Source organism: Jaculus jaculus, chromosome 8 (genome assembly GCF_020740685.1).
Source record: "Jaculus jaculus isolate mJacJac1 chromosome 8, mJacJac1.mat.Y.cur, whole genome shotgun sequence".
Lineage (NCBI taxonomy): Eukaryota > Metazoa > Chordata > Mammalia > Rodentia > Dipodidae > Jaculus > Jaculus jaculus.
The window spans coordinates 15975538-15996832 of NC_059109.1; the positions used below are offsets into that span (position 1 = coordinate 15975538).

Here is a 21295-nt window from a genome sequence, read left to right on the forward strand (position 1 = left end):
AATTCTAACAAGCAAATAAAAATTAAAGCTTCCAGGGCTGAAGAGATGGCTTAGCAGTTAAGCACTTGTCTGTGAAGCCTAAGGACCCCGGTTTGAGGCTCGATTCCCCAGGACCCACGTTAGCCAGATGCACAAGGGGGCACACGTATCTGGAGTTCATTTGCAGTGGCTGGAGGCCCTGATGCGCCCATTCTCTCCCTCTCTCTCTCTCTCTCTCTTTCTCTCTCTCTCTCTCTCTCTGTCGCTCTCAAATAAATAAATAAAAATGAACAAAAAGTTTTAAAAAATTAAAGCTTCCTGTTAGATGCACTTTATATAGATTCAGTAATTGATACAAATAAGTTATGTCACTTTCCTAAAGTCACGTTACAAATGAAGGCCAGTCTAAGATGCAAACATGGCTACCTATGCATCAGTCTCTGCTATGACCTCACTCCTAAAAGGCATTAGGAGAGAGCCAGCTTGTGACTTCAGCAGCAGACAGGGCTTGGAAGAACACCTGCATCCTCCAGCCTGTTCTGTTCATGATCAGTTAAGATAGAATTTTGTAAAAGGCACTAGGTTTCTGCAGAGTCACACTGCCATGGAATCTGAGGTTCCCCCAAACTTACTGGGTTGAGTTTTGCTCGGGGCACTACTGCAACAATGAGAAACCTGTCAATATTTAAGTTGCTGCTAGGATTTCACGTACCTGTAACCTAATGCACAGTCCATTTAGGTCAGGCTGTCCCTAGCTCCCTTCTTCACACCATTTGGATTTCCTTCTTTGGGTTCACCCTTAATTCAGTGCATCCCTCTGACATCAATTTTACACTGTGCCAGGCACATTACTGACATTAGAACTATATAAACAACGTGTAAAAGAGACAACCCAGTCTCCATGAAGGTAAACAGCCATTTGAAAGAAAAAGAAGAAAAAAAAAATGGGCTGGAGAGATGGCTTAGTGGTTAAGCGCTTGCCTGTGAAGCCTAAGGACCCCGGTTCGAGGCTCGGTTCCCCAGGTCCCACGTTAGCCAGATGCACAAGGGGGTGCACGTGTCTGGAGTTCGTTTGCAGTGGCTGGAAGCCCTGGCTCGCCCATTCTCTCTCTTTCCCTCTATGTGTCTTTCTCTCTATGTCTGTCGCTCTCAAATAAATAAATAAAAAATGAACCAAAAAAAAAAAATTTAAAAAAAAAAAAGAAGAAGAAAGCCATTTGAAAAAGTTACATATACACACACACATACAGCCACACTAAGAAAACACTACAATTGGAGTGTTACAGTTTCGATGTTAAATGTCTCCCAAAGCTTCATGTGTTAAAGGCTTGGTCCTGAGAGTGGCACTTTTGGGAAGTAATAAACCCTGCAAGATGATGGAACCAGGTGGGACAGGCTAAGGTCATAGGGGGCTTGCCCTCAAAGGAGTATATGAGATCCTAACCCTTCCTCGTTCCCTTGTTTAGTTTATGCCCATGAAATAATTCGTTTGCTCCACCATGCGCGTGCACACCAGAGACCATGGCAGTAGGTCTGCTCAATCTTTGACTCAAACCTCCCAAAACTACAAGCCAAAAACTATTACTCTCCTATAAGTTGTCTCAAAAGCTTTAAAATGAGAGATCATGGGAGGCTTTGCTGAGCAAGTGTGTTTGTTTTAGATTTATTTTTATTTATTTATTTACTTATTAGAGTCAGAAAGAGAGAAGCAGAGAGAGAATGAGTGTACCAGGGCCTCTAGCCACTGCAAACGAACTCCAGACGCATGTGTCACCATGTGAATCTGGCTTATGTGGGACCTGGAGAAATGAACCTGGGTCCTTAGGCTTTGCAGGCATGCACCTTAACTGCTAAGCCATCTCCCCAGCCCTGCAAATGATATATTTTTTTAAATTATTTATTTATTTATTTGAGAGCGACAGACACAGAGAGAAAGACAGATAGAGGGAGAGAGAGAGAATGGGCACGCCAGGGCCTCCAGCCTCTGCAAACGAACTCCAGACGCGTGTGCCTCCTTGTGCATCTGGCTAACGTGGGACCTGGGGAACCGAACCTCGAACCGGGGTCCTTAGGCTTCACAGGCAAGCGCTTAACCGCTAAGCCATCTCTCCAGCCCTGCAAGTGATATTTTTATCTAAGAATGGAAGAATGGTGTAGGGGGAGGGAAAACCTGTGAGAAGGATGTTTTATTTTATTTTTATTTATTTATAGAACAGGGGAGAAAGAATGGGTAGGCCAGAGCCTCTAGCCACTGCAAATGAACTCCAGAGGCATGCACCACCATGTGCATTTGGCTTACATGGATTCTGTTGAATTGAACCTGGTCCTTACGCTTTGTGGGCAAGCACCTTAACTGCTAAACCATCTCTCCAGCCCTGAGAAGAATGTTTTTTGTTGTTGTTTGTTTTTTCTTCTTGGTTTTTCAAGGTAGGTTCTCACTCTGGCCCAGGCTGACCTGGAATTCACTATGTAGTCTCAGGGTAGCCGCGAACTCACAGCGATCCACTTCTGCCTCCCAAGTGCTGGGACTAAAGGCGTGTGCCACCACACCCGGCTTGAGAAGAATGCTTTAGTTAGTGAGAAAATGATGTGTGAAATGTGAATGTGAGACAGAGTTCTTACAGGAGTGTGACACACTGTACTTCAATGTGGTCGGCATACAGAGGACATGAAACTTGTAGGTATCAAAGTAAGTCTTCTATGTCACCCGTATGGATAGAAACTTCACAATGTGCTGAATAATGACTGAGCTGATAGAAGAAATGAGCAATGTGTCAGATCTGGGGTTCAGATAATTTATCCCTTCATTATATAGTTTGTCTTTTTGAGGTAGAATCTCATTCTAGCCCAGACTGACCTGGAATTCACTATGTATTCTCAGGCTGACCTCGAACTCACAGTGATCCTCCTACCTCAGCCCCCTGAGTGCTTGGATTAGAGGGGTGTGCCACCACACCTGGCAGAGAGAGAGAATGAGTGTGCCAGGCCCTCCAACCACTGCAAATGAACTCCAGATGCACGCACCATTTTGTATACATATGGCTTTATGTGGGTACTGGGGGATTGAACTAGGGTTTGCAGGCAAGTGCCTTAACCACTGAGCAATCTCTCCAGCTCCATGACATGTATACCCATAGTCAGACAGATGAGTCCACTCATGCTGTGCCTGCTGTAAGAAACAAGGGAAGGAGCAATTTTCTAAGTCTTTAAATAAATCATACATTTCCCAAGTTTCAGAAGAAGTTTAGTCCCAATCTCTCTGGTTGGATTGTGGAAAAGAGTGCCAAGCAGATGTGTACACATATGAACAAGCATGTGTTTTAAAATAAACATTTGTGTTGTAGATGTAGACTGTGGCATAGCAGTCACTTACACCCCTTTCCTTTATATTTTGCATGGAAATTTTGGAAAATGATTCTTAGTGACAAAAATTTTATTTTACTGTTAGCTTTAAGTTCTCAAGACCTGATCACTTCCAGAATGGAGATGAGAATCCTTCCCAGCTCCACGGTGGTTTTGAATTGTGTATCACCTTACTTATGCCATGTATCATGTTAGACTAGCTATGTCCCATATTCATTCTATAAGACAAAATGTTCAAGCTTATGCATTTGAATGTTTGTATGCTTACATGTCTATAAATCAGAGTACATAAGCAAGAAAAATATATCCTTTAAATAGACAGAACTTCCTCTTACCGTGCTATGTATAGTATAGCCCACTACCAGTGGGATAACAGTCACCACCAGGACTATTAATATTGAGCAGCAGCCGGTGTGGTGGCGCACGCCTTTAATCCCAGCACTTGGGAGGCGAGGTAGGAGGATCACTGAGAGTTCAAGACCACCCTGAGACTACATAGTGAATTCCAGGTCAGCCTGGATCAGAGTGAGACCCTGCCTCGAAAAACAAATATATATACATGAGGCCCGTGAGTGAGACAGTTTTATTTCCACCTGCTCTCTCGCCCCTTTCCCTGAATCTTCCAGCTTGGCCTAACCAATTGCTATTTCTCAAGCATGCCATGTTTTTTTCAAGACTTTCAATGATCCCTCTGCCACTTATTAGCAAAAGTCTCTAGTTTTAGCTTCCATATCAATGTCATTTCCTGGGGTAATGATTTCGGCCCAAGGTAAAATGTACTAAAGGTAAAATTACTCTTTAATAGAACTTAGGTTCTTTAGTACTGTTTTGGAAGTAGGATCTCACTCTAGCCCAGGCTGACCTGGAACTCACTCAGTAACCCAGGCTGGCTTTGAACTCATAGTGGTCCTCTTACCTCAACCTCCTGAGTGCTGGGATTAAAGGTGTGAACCACCACACCTAGCTTTCCTAATATTTATAATTGTTATGTATGTCTAGGTGTGAGTGTGTATGTATGGACAGGCTAGGGTCTCTTGGTGTTGCAAATAAATGACTTCATGTGCGAGCTGGGAAATTGAACCTGGGCAGGCAGGCTTTGCAAGCAAGCAATTGTGTTTAACCATTGAGCCACCTCCCTAACCTCTCTAATACTTTTATAATGATAACTATATTACTGTTGAAGGTAAAAGGATGTTCTACTTTTTTATGTCCTCTCATAAATGTATACAATGTGTATTAATTCAGGCAGGGCATTAAGCATTTCCATCTCTAACCTTTAATCATTTTATGTGTTGGGAATTTTATAATCCTCTAGTCATTTTGAAATGTTACCACTATTTTATTTCATATTTGTTTTCATACCATCACTTCGTTATGTTTCTGCCTTCCTAAATAAATTCTTTTTTAACTTTTATCTTATTTTATTTATTTGAGAGAGAGAGAGAGAGAGAGGCAGATGGGGAGAAAGAAAGAAAAATGGGCATGCCAGGGTCTTCAGCTGCTGCAAATGAACTCCACACACATGCACCACTTTGTGCATGTGGCTTATGTGGGTCTTGAAGAACCAAATCTACATCCTTTGGCTTTGTAAGCAAGTGACTTAACCACTAAGCAATCTATCCAGCACCCCCCCCAACTAAATTCTTTTTTTTTTTTTTTCCAGGTAGGGTCTCACTCTGGCCTAGGCTGACCTGGAATTCACTATGGAGTCTCATCGTGGCCTCGAACTCCTGGCAATCCTCCTACCTCTGCCTCCCGAGTGCTGGGATTAAAGGCGTGCGCCCCCACCCCCAGCTCCAACTAAATTCTTAACATCTTTAAGAAAGATAGCAAATCATTCTGTATTTGTCTACATTTCATCTTCTGTAGAGCTCAGGCAGGGTCTGACATGATAAGCAGTGAAGAAGTATCGACTCAATTAAGTTAAATAGGAGTCCACGAGCTTTATAATGGGCCATTGATGTCTCCCATTCTACCTTGTATAATGGCTGTGGCCTCTCCCAAGCACAGTATATTCTTCAACATTAAAAACAATTAGATCAGGGGCTGGAGAAATGGCTTATCAGTTAGGGCACTTGTCTGCAAAGCCAAAGGATCCAGGTTTGATTCCTCAGGACCCACGTAAGCCAGATGCACAAGGGGGCACATGCATCTGGAGTTTGTTTGTAGAGGCTGGAGGCCTTGTCATGCCCATTCTCTCCCTCCCTCCCTCTCTGTCTCTCTGTCTCTCTCTCTCACTGCCCATTTCTCTCTCTCAAACAAATAATGAAAAATAAAATATAAAAAAAAACAATTAGATCAGAGAGCATACTTTTTCCAGTGGGTGGGACATTTTAACCAGTCTTGCCCATTTTTCATGATGTAATTAGAGTGCTTTGAGCATGCAGCTAATTCTGTACACAGACCAATCCTCTGTCCTTATCAACCACGTACAGCCTGTGAAGCCTTCACTGCGACTCTGTCCTTTGCCACAAACATGAGGTTCAAATTCCCTCTCATGGCCATAAGCCTGGAGGTTGCTATGATTGTTTTATTTGGATTGTATGTCCAGTATGAGCTAGTGTACAATGTTCCCCAGCAGCTCAACACCACATGGACAACAATGGACGACCCCCTTCAGCTATATCCTTGTGAGTACACAGTTTACTTGTATAATGCTTTTGGGTTCTTCTAGGTCTCAGAATGTAAAGTCTCTGACTACCGTAATCTCTTGAGCTCTTAGTAGAATTATGTGATGTTTAGGAGTACCAAGGGTGTTATATATTTCTGTTGGGGCATATGGTCTTATCTGTGATTAGGGTGTTTGGATATAACCGTTCTCTATTCAAGTGTCGGGACAAGGTGTTTGAAGTTGACGTGTGTGTGTGTGTGTGTGTGTGTGTGTGTGTGTGTGTGTGTGTTCATCATGTTACCTACGACCAGATGGCCTTCTTTGTCCCTTGGCATTCATTACTTATTTTTCAGGGGATAAAAGTATTAACCCCTTTCTCAAAAAAAAGGGTAAAATAAAACTGTGTAGGAAGGAATAGGGGAATAAAACAGACTGAGACGAAGGAAAGCCAAGATCTCAAGGTCTGAGAAATGTTATTTAGGATAAAGCAAGAAACTACTTACCACAGTCTGGGCTTTATAATATTACAAAAGGAAGATAGTTTGTTCATTTGGGGTGAAAAGAAAACTGTGAGCATCTGATCTGTGGGAAAACTGGAATCCTTCCCTGAGAATGGTGACTGAGGGAAAAGAAAACTTGAGTTTCAAGTTTGTAAAGATAGGCTATGAAACAGTTAATATAAAATAACTGCCACTTACTGAGGGCTTATTGTGAGCCAGGTACAGTCACTAACTTATTTACCAGAAAGGGATAGCAAGCCATTGTTTTTTAGATTTTAAAAAATAAAGATCAAAAATATTTTTAAGACTTAAAAATTATTTAAAATAGCAGTGGTTATTTATAGCATATATGTAGCTTCTTATAAATAATTTGACACTTATGTTTAAATTCCTACATTTTAAAATTATTTATTTATTTATTTAGAGAGAGAAGCGGGGGGAGATGGGTGTTCCAGGGCCTCCAGCCACTGCAAATGAACTCTAGACATATGTGCCACACTGTGCATCTGGCTTACATGGGTCCTGGAGAATCAAACCTGGGTCCTTAGGCTTTGCAGGCAAGTGCCTTAACTACTAAATCATCTCTGCAGCCCAATTCCTATATTTTTGAGAGAGAAAATAGAAATAGGGAGCATTTTCATATAGAAATTGTGACCAAGGGTGACTTAGAAAAAATACAAAATTGAAAGTTAAGAGTAGAATTAGATCATAGATCAGACTCCAAGTCCAGTTTCCTTTGTACTTAATTGATATTTCAGTAGATTCTTTTGTTTTGTTTTTTGTGGCAGGGTTTCACTCTAGTCCGGGCTGACCTGGATTTTACTATGTAGTCTCAGGGTGGCCTCGAACTCATGGTGATCCCCCTACCTCTGCTGGGATTAAAGGCATGCACCACCATGCCTGGCTAGATTCTTGATTAAATTTTATAATTTTAAAGTTTCAATAAAATAAACAGAATTATGTTCTGTTTGACATTATATATCATACTTCTTCAATCATTTGTTAATCATATATATATATATATATATATATATTTTATTTTATTTTTATTTTTTTGGCTTTTTGAAGTAGGGTCTCACTCTAGCCCAGGCTGACCTGGAATTTACTATGTAGTCTCAGGGTGGCCTTGGACTCACAGCGATCCTCCTGCCTCTGCCTCCCGAGTGCTGGGATTAAAGGCGTGTGCCGGGCTCACTTTGGCAGCACATATACTAAAATTGGAACGATACAGAGAAGATTAGCATGGTCCCTGCGCGAGGATGACATGCAAATTTGTGAAGCGTTCCATATTTAAAAAAAAAAAAAGGTGTGTGCCACCACCCCCATCTGTTAACCATATTTTAATTATGTATCCAATATATTTAATTATATATTTAATAAAGAATTTAAGTACCAACAATACACTACAGCAAATTTATTCAAAGGGAAAACAAATGCAACCTCTTTATTCTAAGACCCCACTGTGTAGAATACAAGGAAAGGAAAAGATGTAATGGTAAATTATAATAAGCAAGTGTCAAAAATGTACACAAGATTGATATCATTCAAGTAAAATTATATTAAGACCTTAATAACTTAATTATTTGTATAATCCATGTTGAACCATCTAAATCCTTTAGTCAAAGATTCTAGGTAAAGTTTAGAATGTGATGAAAGCCACACTGGAGAGAACCTACTTCTTGGAATGCTAGTGTATGGCACCGTGATAAATTATGGTATACTTATAATTTGCCAAGCTAATACATCTAACATCTTTTCACTATGCATATGTACAGGTACACAATCTTAAGTATGTATGGATAATGCAGATAAAAATTATTTTGATTATGATGTTCATTTCAAAATGCATATAAATCCATGCACATGATCATTTCACATGCCTATAAAATGTAATATATATCTTAAGTACACATATAGCTTGCTATGTTGATTGTATCTCAAAAACATTGTTTCAAAATATACACTAACAATCACAACACACATATGCCATTTAGAGAAAACATGGAAATTCATTAATTTAAAAATTTTTTTAAAAATATTTATTATTTATCTATTAGAGACAAAGAGAGAGAGTGAGAGAATGGGCGTGCCAGGGCTTCCAGCCACTGCAGATGAACTCCAGACGCATGTGCCCCCTTGTGCATCTGGCTTACGTAGGATCTGGAGAATTGAACCTGGATCTTTAACCGCTAAGCCATCTCTCCAGCCCCATTAATTTTCCAGCTCATTTAAGAAAATATGTATGGGGGCTGGAGAGATGGCTTAGTGGTTAAGTGCTTGCCTGTGAAGCCTAAGGACCCCAGTTCGAGGCTCGATTCCCCAGGACCCACATTAGCCAGATGCACAAGGGGGCACACGCGTCTGGAGTTCATCTGCAGTGGCTGGAAGCCCTGGCGTGTCCATTCTCTCTCTCTCTATCTGCCTCTTTCTCTGTCTGTTGTTCTCAAATAAATAAATAAAAAGAAAAAGAAAAGAAAATATGTATGGGACTGGGGAGACATTTCAGCAGTTAAAGAAGCTTGCTTGCTGCACCTGCCAGTACTTGTTCAGGTAGTTACCCAGTAGCTGTGAAAGGCCAGGTTCACCAAGTGCTTGTGCACCTGGAGTTCCTGGTGCAACTACTTACACACTGTGCCTCTCAAATAAATAATACAAAAACAAAATAAATATACTTAAAAATTATTTATTAAGCTGGTAATTCTTTTTTTCAGGTTTTCTAATTATGCTTTATTCCACCTCTGTAATTGTGCAGGAAGAACTAATTTAGACTGAGCAGGAATGGGCCTGAGGAAAGAAGGGCTAACCTTGTACAACCTAAGTTGAGCATACACATTCTCCTAGAAGAGTTTCTAAACAATTTTCAGTTGTAACATGTTCAATCCTGTATAAAAATTATAGTTTTCATCTTCCCAGTGATATTTATGCACAGAACATATATTATTGTGAATGACCTTCTCATATATGGCCTCTCAAATTTAACAGTTTTTTTTACGCAAAATGGTTAATAACATAAACACAAGCATCTTCAGAAATTAGCATGTATTCATTCTATAAACAACCTTGAAAGTCGGCTAGGGGTCACAGTGATAATTACACCAAACAAGACAGGCAGATCTCTGTTCTAGTTGACAGCAGAGAATTATCCTCATTACAGAAACCAGCAATGGAATGGAAAGTGACAGTGAAAGCGGTTTGTTTCAGACACTATCCTGTGGTGATAGTCTTTTCCTACATGAATAAATACACTAATCATCATTAATTTTCATTTTCATTCTATATTATTAGTTGATTTCACCTTAAAATTATGAGAAGTAGGAATTAATCTCAATACTTTTTGTTTTATTTTGTTTTGTTATGTTTTGTTTTATTTTGTTTTTTGAGGCAAGGTCTCAGTCTAGTTGAGGCTGACTTGGAATTTACTACGAAGTCTCAGGGTGGCCTCAAACTCACAGCGATCCTCCTACCTCTGCCTCCCCAGTGCTGGGATTAAAGGCGTGAGCTACTACGCTCAGCTTCAATACCATTTTAAAGAGGCAAAACAGTAAATGTTAATATAGAGATATAATGGGTTATAAATAACTGTAAGTGGCAGAATCAAATCACCACAGCCACATCTGAAAATAAAGTAGTTAGATTTTGAACACATGGTCAAGAAGTGCATTGGTCAAAATCCAACTCCAGTGAAGATCACATATTGCTCTTGCTGTTGATGTTTTCACTGGCTTAGAACAAAGAGTCCTAAAAATTCATCACCTCTTGCCAAAATTATTTACATAAACACCTAGCCACATAGTTTTTCAAATGTTTTCTTTTCAAAGGTAATATTTTTGTCCTCAATTGTTCAACATATATTTCTTGCTTTAAAAAAAATCAGCTCTGAGCCGGGTGTGATGGCACATGTCTTTAATCCCAGCACTGGGGAGGCAGAGGTAGGAGGATCGCTGTGAGTTCGAGGCCACCCTGAGACTACGTAGTGAATTCCAGGTCAGCCTGGGCTAGAGTGAGACCCTACCTTGAAAAAACAAAAACAAACAAACAAACAAAAAAATCAGCTCTGTTTTCTGTTCTGGCATATTTGCATAAATTTCTAAATTTCAAGACTTATTATTAAAAAACCCGTAGGCTAAAATGCATGATTATTCACAATCTGATCACAATCTAACTTCCTATACATGTTAAAATTGTTCATCTTCGTAAATCATGTAAAAGATGGGAGATAGCTTGGCCTGAAAGCAGAGATTTCTCTCCTGTTTCTGGTTATGCCATGAAATCTTTGAATTCTCTCCTTTCCTCTCCTCTTATCCCCTCTTCTCCCACGTGTTCTTTTTCAAATTTTTTAAAAAACTATTTTATTTACTTGAGAGAGATAAACAGACATAGAGAGAGAGAGAATGGGCGCACCAGGGCCTCTATCCATTGCAAACAAACTCCAGATACATGCACCACCTTGTGCACCTGGCTTTATGTGGGCACTGGGAATTAAACCTGGGTCCCTTAACTGCTAAGCCATCTCTCCAGCCCATCCCACATGTTCTTATTCATTTTTAATATGTTTTTATTTATTCTATTTTGGGTTTTTTTTTTTTTTTTTGGTTTTTTGAGATAGGGTCTCACTCTAGCCCAGGCTGGCCTGGAATTCACTATGGAGTCTCAGGGTGGCCTCAAACTCACGGCGATCCTCCTGCCTCTGCCTCCCGAGTGCTGGGATTAAAGGCGTGCGCCACCACACAAAGGTCTGTGCCATCATGCCCTGCTTGTTTTCAGCTTTTGCCTCACAAAACATTTTGTGTTTCTGATTCATCCCGCTGCCCCTTCAGGCTAGTGTGTGATTCCTGGAGTAATCACTTCTCTGTTCATCTGAGTTCTCTCCACACTCCCAGCGGGTCCCACAATGTCCATCTCTGTTCTGTTCCCTTCATCTCTGAGTTTCTAATTATCTGCAGTGTTCCTAGCCATGTAAATCTGACTTTATAGATCTTTGGGGTAGGAGTTTTAGGTGCCAGGTGTAGCTCTTATACTCCAAGAGGAACAGGAGAGGCGACGCTAGGTGTTGAGTTTACCTGTATTCAAGTATTCTAGTAGACTGGATTGAGCAATTTACTGGCCAGTTCTAAAATTCAACTGAGCAATATACACATTCAGTAAAAAAACCAGCACAGAGAATTTATGCAAGAGTGGGAATTAAATCAAACAGTCTAATCCAGCAAAAGTCCCTAAAGATGTGTGTTGCCCCACACCCTTAATCCTGTCAGTTGGGAGGTTGAAAGATTTCTGGTCTGAAACAGGTTCCATCCAGGTCAGCCTGGGGCCCAGTTGGATCCTGTCCTCAATAATGACAGAAGAAAAAGACAAAGGCCCTATAAATCAGGAAGCATCCAAGACAACAGTCAGCCCCAAAATGCAGCTTATTTGAGAATGGTAAAGCCAACCTGGAATAGCCACACACAACTTACCCTGACATGGAAAGAGAGATGAGCGCTTCCGGTGCAGGCCTCGGTACCTGGCAGTGTGGGCGTAGACCCTGTGCCCTTTGGGGTGGCTTCGCGCTCACCAATGCCCAGCGTCCGCCTGGGTCCCTCTCTGTTGCGCCGTGGATCTGGTGTTCTGATGGGCCGTGCTGGAGGCAGGGCGGGGAGGGAGGGGGCGGGCGAGTGAGTTTCTGGGGGCTTGGGGCACTGGCGTTGGGAGAAGGGAGGCGCGCAGGATGCCTGGAGTGGTACCCGAGCTGCTCCCACTTGAGTTCTCCTCCTGCAGCCGCTCAGCCGCTCCCTCTGTCTTTCTCTTCGGGTTTCTGGACTTTGTGAGGAGGTGGTTGTGAGTGAAAAGAGTCCCTCCACTTGATTCTGTTTCTGCAGCTCTGCCAGCTGGGCAGGTGGGGTGGGTGTGCAGAATCAGGCTTCTAGCGCCCCGGTGGGATTATGGCAGGTTTCCTCTTTTCTAGAAGATCCGAGTCTCTCCCTCTCTGCTGTGGTTGATAACGACTTAGACACCTTCACTTTTTAGTAGAAGAATGTATTTTGCGTTTTTTTTTTTTCCTGTTTATTACCCCCCAGGCTGTCTGGGTGTGGCTACTATGCCTCCGTTTTAGGAGGAAGTTCCCCTTTGTTTTCTGAGGCAGGGTCTCACTGTGTAGCCCTGGCTGACCTGGAACTCGCTGTGTCTCTACTTCTAAATAGTGGAATTTGATATTACCGTAACCTTGGGATTTTCATACATTCCTAGACACACCATGGAAGTGTGCTATACACATGGTTATCCTATTTCATGTCATGAATGAACCTGAGATACTTGCAGAACTAGATACATTCTATGGGATTTAGCTTCTGAGACACGTTTCAAAGGGCATTTTAAAATGTGTTTGTAGCCAGGCGTGGTGGCGCACGCCTTTAATCCCAGCACTCGGGAGGCAGAGGTAGGAGGATCGCTGTGAGTTCAAGGCCACCCTGAGACTACATAGTGAATTCCAGGTCAGCGTAGGTTAGAGTGAGACCCTACCTCAAAAAAACAAAACAAAACAAAAATTAAAATTCGTTTGTGATTTGTCTCTACCAATCACTGGACAAGTACTTAAGCCTGAGTGTGACAGTTAGCCTTTGCTAATATGAAGATAACATAGGGAAACTAGATTTAAAAGAGAAGGGCCTATAAGGAGTGAGTACGTTTTGTTAGAGAGTGCTGAGTCTTTACCACGTAAGGATCTTCTTGTACTTTGCTCACTAAAATCCCTTAGTCTTCCTTTCATTTTGTGTGAAAATGCTGCTTTGTTCTGATCTTTCCTCTGTTCCTTCTTTTTCAAATGGGAATGCTGTGTGGCATTGTATGGTGGAAGTCTGTACCTTTTCTTGTTGTTATAAAGGCTCACAGTTACAAGGTTGAGACACTTCACCTGCACTTTGGAGCAGCATTGGAACTGCAAAAGCCTGCAGGAACCTTTGAGGTCAGACTGAAAGTATTTTACATTATGAGGTGGCCACGAACCTATGAGGACAAAGAGTGGATGATGGTTTACAGGTGATATGTCTGGATGTCAAACCGACCATGGGTGGACTTGTGATGACTAACCTAGGTTGTCAACTTGATTGGTTCTTAGGTCAGCTAGAAGATGAATCTCTGGGCATGACTGAAGGACTTTCTAGGTTAAGTTAGTTGAGCTGGGAAGACCCACCCTAACTGCAGGTGGCTTCATGCTGGGATCCCAAACTGAATCAAAGGGGGATGGAGAGCTGAGCCCAAGCATTCATTTCTCTCCCCTTCCTGACTGTGGATGTACCATGAGCAGCTGCCTCACACCCCGGCTGCCTCGGCTCCCTCACCATGATAGACAGCTCTCTTGACTTGTGATCCGAAACAAACCCTGCATTTCTAATGTTTTCGTTCAGGTACTTGCCATGAGAAAAGTAATACGAGATATTACTCTGCTGCTGATGATTGTGATGGTGATCCTAGCTGCTTCCCGCTGTCTGTCCTCAACCCTAAATCACCAGAAATGTAAAGCCGTTTAAATTATGGAAACATCCTGGAGGACAAAGCTCAATATGATTTTGCACTTGTGTTATAATCCTTAAAACAACTTTGGGAGCTGGAGAGATAGCTCAACAATTAAAGGTACTTGCTTGCGAAGCCTAATGACCTGAGTTCAATTCACCAGTACCCACATAAATCCAGATGCACAAAGGCATAAGCCTGGAGTTCATTTGTGGTTGCTGGAGGCCCTCGCATGCCCATTCTCTCTGTTTGTTTCTCTTCTTTCTCTCTCTGCTTGCAGGTAAATAAATAAAAGTTTTTTTTTTTTTTTTTTTTTTTAAAAAAGCAAGCTCCATGCTTGGAGAAATTGAGAAATATGAAAAAGACTAAATAATGTCTAGATGAGGAAAGGCTGGCTGGAATATAACCCTATTTGTCTAATAAAGTCTGTGGATGAACCACATATCATGTGGCCAGCATTGATTTTTTCAAATATAAATTCAAATACTATCTGTCCACATAAACCTATTGTCCCCAGCAAATTTGTCAAGAATTTTTAAAGCTTTTTAAAAAATATTTATTTTTATTTATTTATTTGACACAGAAAGAGGGAGAGAGACAGAGAGAGAGAATGGGTGCGCCAGGGCCTCCAGCCACTGCAAATGAACTCCAGATGCATGCAACCTTTGTGCATCTGGCTAATGTGGGTCCTGGGAAATTGAACCTCGGTCCTTTGGCTTTGCAGGCAAACACCTTAACCACTAAGCAATCCCTCTATCTCAGCATTTTTGAAGTTTTATATTTTATTTACTTATTTGAGAGAAAGAAAGACAGAGAGACAGCGACAGAGAGAATGGGCGTGCCAGGGCATCCAGTTGCTGCAAATAAACTCCAGATGCATGCACCACCATGGTCATCTGGCTTATGTGGGTCCTGAGGAATTGAACATGGGTCCTTTGGCTTTTCAGGCAAGTGCCTTAACCACTAAGCAATCTCTTCAGCCCATCAACCTTTTTTTTTTGTCTTCACTAACACCAGTCAAATATTAAAGGCCAATAATACATTCTTGATGAGATAGTGAGTTTATTCAATGAAAACAAGATGAAACATCTTATTTCTCTTTACTCTGAACATATTATAGGGTGTAAAGCCATCACTTAATATATCAAAGATAAATCACTGTCAGCTTAAGGTAGCAAATACATAATGAAAAACTGAATTTACTTCAAAGCATCACTAAAATATGCCTACTGAGTCAAATAAACAGTTGTTTCTGCATATATGTGTGTGTGGTATGCATATGTTTGTATCTGTGGGCACATGTATGTTTGTGTGCATATAGAGGCCAGAGGTTTCTTCCTCTATATCTGTACATCTTACTGTCAGGGTCTCTCACCGAATCTAGAGCTCACTGATTTAGTTACACTAGTTACTAGTGACTCTCTGTCTCTGCCTCTTTAACATTGGGATTACACACACAAATCACCATGTTTGGCATTTTATCTGAGCGCTGGGGATCTGAACTCAGGTCTTAATGCTTGCACAGTAGGTCTTTCTTTCCATTGAGCCATTTCTCTAGCCTCAGATAAACAGATTTGATTATTTTTAAATGTTCAACTATCTCATTTTTCCCTAATGCTGATCCTAAATGCAATATTCTCTTAATGACTAATGATAAATTGTATGTTTACTGTTATATGTACTCTTGAGTCTGACTTTCTTTCCTGGATTTATTTAACATATAATCTATTCTAGCTACTGGACAATGTCCATGCCCATATGAGCCTTTAAAAAATGAGATTAAAAAAATTGTGAAAAGAAAAAAATAAAATTAAGTTAAAATTGAAAAAAAAAAGATATTATTTGGGCTGGAGATATGGCTTAGCGGTTAAGCACTTGCCTGTGAAGCCTAAGGACTCCGGTTCGAGGCTCAATTCCCCAGGACCCACGTTAGCCAGATATACAAGGGGCGTATGCGTCTGGAGTTCATTTGCAGTGGCTGGAAGCCTTGGTGTGCCCCTTCTCTCTCTGCCTGTTTCTCTCTGTTTGTAGCTCTCAAATAAATAAATAAAATAAACAACAATTTTTTTAAAAGTAAGATTATTCCCATTTTACAGATGAGGAAACCAAAGTTTGGGAAAAGTCACTGGTTACTCCAGCGCACGCAGCTAGTAAGCAATTCAAAAAGAGTGTACCTTACTGCCTCTCCCAGAGCTCATGAAGTCTTTCAATGAATAAGATGCTTCCCAGGAAGGGGAAGGACAAGGTCTTATCCAAGCCAAGAACACAGACACTCTAACCACACCGTAAAATTATGACGCCTTGAGATCGTTCTGCCATTACATTTTCAATTTCTCCATTTTCTTCCTTTTTTTTAAAATAAATTTCTCCACTTTCTTTTTAAAATTTATTTTTACTTTTTTTTTTGTATTTTTTAATGAGATAGTGAGAGAGAGAGAATTGGTGTGTCAGAGATCCCAGCCACTGCAATCAAACTCCAGACACGTACACCATCTTGTGCGCATGTGCGAGCTTGCATGCTTGTCTCAACTTGTGTGCCTGGCTTATGTGGGATCTGGAGAGTTGAATATGGATTCTTAGGCTTTGCAGGCAAGTGCTTTAACCGCTAAGCCATCTCTCCAGTCCATTTTCTCCATTTAAATTATTTTTTAAAATATTTTATTTTTACTTTTTTTTTTTGAGAGAGAGAGAGGCAAATAGGACAGAATAGACATGCCAAAGGCCCCAGCCACTGCAAACAAACCCCAGATGCCTGGCTCTATATGGGTCCTGGAAAATCAAACCATGTCCTTAGGCTCCACAGACAAGTGCTTTAACTGCTAAGCCATTTCTGCAGCCCATTTTCTCTATTTTCTGATGGCAGTACTCAGGAAAATGTTTTAAGGTAAAATCCAAGAACTCTATTATCATGGCTTTGAGGGAAAGAACTGAATAGAGAAAGAAAGTAAGGAGAAACTGGATATTTGTTTCTATCCTTGGTATATTGGCTCTCAAAGAAATAGGATCAGGGACTATTAATGAGGAGAAAGGGAACATGTGGGGGGGGCGTGGGGGTGATCACAAGAACCAGAACAAGATAGTGACAGTGAAAATGAGCAAAGTACAAAGACATATATATGAAAATTCATTATTATGCATACTAAGTTAAACATAACTTAAATTATGGACCAAGAAAAACTGAATTTTGCTAAGCTTCTGGGGAAAAAATTTGGGATATGTCAAGTCTACATTTATCCCTTTGATTTTTTTGTTTGTTTGTTTGGTTGGTTGGTTTGGTTTGGTTTTTGAGGTAGGGTTTCGCTCTAGCACAGGCTGACCTGGAATTTACTACATTGTCACAGGGTGGCCTTGAACTCATGGTAATCCACCTACCTCTGCCTCCTGAGTGCTAAGATTAAAGGTGTGTGCCACCACGCCCGGCCCCTTTGATTTTTTTTTTTAAAGAAAGTGTTACAATATTCTAAAGCTTTATAAAGACATGGTTTTCCTTAGACGAAGCTTCTCAACAGTGGCACTAAGAACCTTTTGGGCCAGTTACCTCACTGTTCCAAGGACTGTCTGCACAGCTCACTGCGAGTCTGCACTACCGCCCGTCTCCGGGCTAGTGGCCACAGGAGACCCAGCTCACTCCATCAGGCTGACAGCCAGAACTGTCCCCACACGTGGCCAACAGCAATGAGTAAGAAGATCACCCTTTGTGAGAGCCACTGATTTACAAATGTCTTGAAAATTCTTACACTCAGAAACACCTCCCCAACCTACACGTCCCTAAAGAAAATAAAGTGAACACTTTATTTTATTAATGGCAGAGTCTTGCTGCACAGAACTCAACTTGGGTACTTTGCCTGATTTTTCTTAATGCAGAGGTAAAGATATTATGTAACCCCAACATACTTTTTTTATTTTTTGTTTCTTTTTATGTATTTATTTGAGAGCAACAGACAAAGAGGGAAAAAGGTAGAGAGAGGGAGAGAATGGATGCACCAGAGCCTCCAGCCTCTGCAAACGAACTCTAGATGCATGCACCACCTTGTGCATCTGGCTTAAGTGGGCCCTGGGGAATTGAGCCTCGAACCAGGGTCCTTGGGCTTCACAGGCAAGGGCTCTTTTAATTTTTTATTGTTTTTTGTTCATTTTTATTTATTTACTTGAGAGTGACAGAGAGAGAAAGAGGCAGATAGAGACAGAGAGATCGAGAATGGGCATGCCAGGGCTTCCAGCCGCTGCAAACGAACTCCATATGCATGTGCTCCCTTGTGCATCTGGCTAACGTGGGTCCTGGGGAATCGAGCCTCGAACCGGGGTCCTTAGGCTTCACAGGCAAGCGCTTAACCGCTAAGCCATCTTTCCAGCCCTACTTTTTATTTTTGTCTATGCCTTTTGTATAGGTAAGTGTCCAAAGTCTTCCTACTTTGGTAAACACATAGCAACTTCAGTAATAGATGAGGAGGTGCTTCTGCCCTCTTGTGACAGAACAATTAAACCCAAGAGGATGGAATACCAAAATAATAAAATAAAATAAATAATAAAAAAAATAACAAAAATAGTAAGTGAGGGCTGGAGAGATGTCTTAGCAGTTAAGCGCTTGCCTGTGAAGCCTAAGGACCCCGGTTGGAGGCTCGGTTCCCCAGGTCCCACGTTAAACAGATGCACAAGGGGGCGCATGCATCTGGAGTTCGTTTGCAGAGGCTGGAAGCCCTGGCGCGCCCATTCTCTCTCTCTCCCTCTATCTGTCTTTCTCTCTATGCCTGTTGCTCTCAAATAAATAAATAAAAAATGAACAAAAAATTTAAAAAAATAGTAAATGAAATGAAATATACAATAAAATAAAATACAGCTAATACATAAACCCTCTCTGCCACTTATGAAATGTTTGCCTTTTCATTAAAAAGGAAGGGAGGTGGAACCTGTGGAATTATTTCTCCAAATGTAAGACAATACAAAACTAGATAAAATAATTTTAAAATTAGACGGTTACTGAACATTTTAAGATCAGTAGGTTATAGGACTAACAAAAGAACCTATGCTGAGAAAATAACTGAGTAACAACTTAAGAAATAGTGAGTTAAGTCAAACTGGATCCTTACTTTTAGATTAGCTTTGGGGTTACCAGCGCATCACCTGACTTTTCTGGATGTTAGGGTCATAATCCAACACCAAAGTGAAATAAGACAAACAAACTGCAGGGCTGGAAGACAGTTTAGACATGATCTAGTCCAAGCCTTGGTTAAGAGGGGCGATCACGGGAAGATTCGGTGATGTGATGTCATGGTTAGTTAGATCTATGCATGCTCTTCAAGACACTTTCCAAACAGTCTATGATATAATTCAACCTTTTACAGAGACAAATCAAATGGTGGCAAAACAACTTTTAAAGGGAAATGAATCCATATGGTCACACGCCATTCCCATGTTGATGCTAGTTGAGAGGTACCACATTGATAGGTGAGGTGGAATTCCCATTTTGGGATTTCCCAGTTAAGTACAGGATGAGAGCAAACGCCTTAAGGATTCATACCTACGGGGCATGCGTTTAGGCTGGGGAAGCCCTCTGCTGATCCCACAGGAGGCTTGAGGCTGGGCTCACCCTGTAGCATGTGGTCCTCTCCTGAGATGGATCGATGCTCACTCATAGGAGTCCAACTTGGGTGAAGACTTCGCCTCGGGAAGAGCCTTGACCATGAGAAAAACAAGAGCATTCTCCAGAGCGAATGCAGAGTTTGGGGCTGTCACTAGGCCGCACTGACGGGAGTGTGTGGAAATGAATGGGAGGACGCAGTCCTGGGGTTCTGGAAAGGGGAATTCAAATCGCACTTAGCAACCTCCACCCCAGTAGGCAAGCTGGGTGGAGCCCACGGTCTCCCACACTCAGACACACTGACGGCCACGGTGGGTGGGGGGCAGGTTTTGCATGGCCGGGAAGGCCCCAGCTGGCCCTTGGTTATCTTTATACTTTTCCTTGTTCCAAAGACCGGAGAAATCAGCAGATTCAGATCAGAATTCAAATCCTGGCACTACCCTTTGTACAAATTAACTGACCTCCAGTGCCAGTCGGTAGGACGTCTACTTGTCCAGCTGTGAGCACCAGCGACAACCGGGAGGAGTGTGGCATCACAGCAGGTAGAAAGAGTAGCCGTCATTTGGTCCCAGGTAATGCTTGCGCACCTGCTGCGTTTACTTTCAACAATGGTCAAGCAGGTAACAAATGGGAGACGCTATGGTACCCTTCTTTCTAATCACACTGTGCGATCACTTCTCATCCTCCATCCTCTCTTCTTTTTCAGTATTCCGAGATGTGCACATTATGATATTTGCTGGGTTTGGCTTCCTCATGACCTTCCTGAAGAAATACGGCTTTGGCGGTGTGGGTTTCAACCTCTTCCTTGCTGCGCTGGGCCTCCAGTGGGGCACGATAGCCCAGGGGCTCATTCACAGCCACGGGGAGACGTTTCACATCGGAATGAAAAGGTAATCCTCGAGCCGGGCATGGTGGCGCACACCTTTAATCCCAGCACTCAGGAGGCAGAGGTAGGAGGATTCCCCAGAGTTCGAGGCCGCCCTGAGATTACATAATGAATTACAGGTCAGCCTGGGCTAGAATGAAACCCTACCTTGAAAAAAAAAAAAAAAAAAGAGGGGATGGGGGAGGCTTCTTACTGTGATCTGGATGTGTTCTGCACCTCAAAGTTCATATGATGGTGTTTAAACTCTAAGTTGGCGCTATGAAGAGGTGAGGTGTTTAGGATGTAGTTGTGCCATTGAAAGCCAAACTTCCACAGATGGGGTGAGGGTCATAGTTCAAGCTCTCCACTTGCAGCTTTTTTTTAGTTGTGTACACAGTGTGTACACAGCCATGTTGGTACCATCCTTAGCCTCCTCCCTGTTCTCCCCCCTCCACAGGGACCCTCCTCATTGGGGAATGTGGGTTGTGCATTGTGGAGTTAGCCACCAGTTATGGGGAAAGGCCAATGTCTTTGTGCATGATGTCCCAGCTTGTGGCCCTAACAATCTTTCCACCCCCTTTTCCACAAATTTCCCTGAGCCATGTTGGGTTTGTTTTAGGTCTACTTCAGTGATGAGGTCTTGGGAGCCTCTGTGTCTCTGGATATCTGGTTTGGTAGGAGATGATTATTCTCTGTGTCGATTTCCTTCACCCTTGTGCTGGTACCAGGTTCACCTACAAAGCAGCACTTTTGCTCATTTTCCCCAGTTACTCTATGGTTTCAGCTGAGGATCTGGTGAGGTGTGATGGGCTGATTCTCTCTCCTCAGGATCTGTCTCTATCTGAAAAAGAGAATCAGATTCTCTAACAGAGAGTGAAGTCCGCACAGGATAACTGGGATGACCATTATTGCTG

At 41.9% G+C, this 21295-nt stretch overlaps 1 protein-coding gene and 1 non-coding gene across 2 annotated transcripts in view; both read left to right on the forward strand.

The window, feature by feature from the left end:
- Positions 1-5818: 5818 nt before the first annotated feature.
- The window catches only part of Rhag (Rh associated glycoprotein), a 28514-nt gene continuing 13037 nt past the window's right edge, over positions 5819-21295 (forward strand). The window contains exons 1-2 of the mRNA XM_045157569.1: positions 5819-5972; positions 20223-20406. Of these exons, the coding sequence (XP_045013504.1) occupies positions 5819-5972; positions 20223-20406 (338 nt within the window). The remainder of the gene's footprint in view (positions 5973-20222; positions 20407-21295) is intronic.
- LOC123463082 lies at positions 7641-7747 on the forward strand. Its single transcript, XR_006638694.1, has one exon. It is a non-coding gene; the product is annotated as a U6 spliceosomal RNA (small nuclear RNA).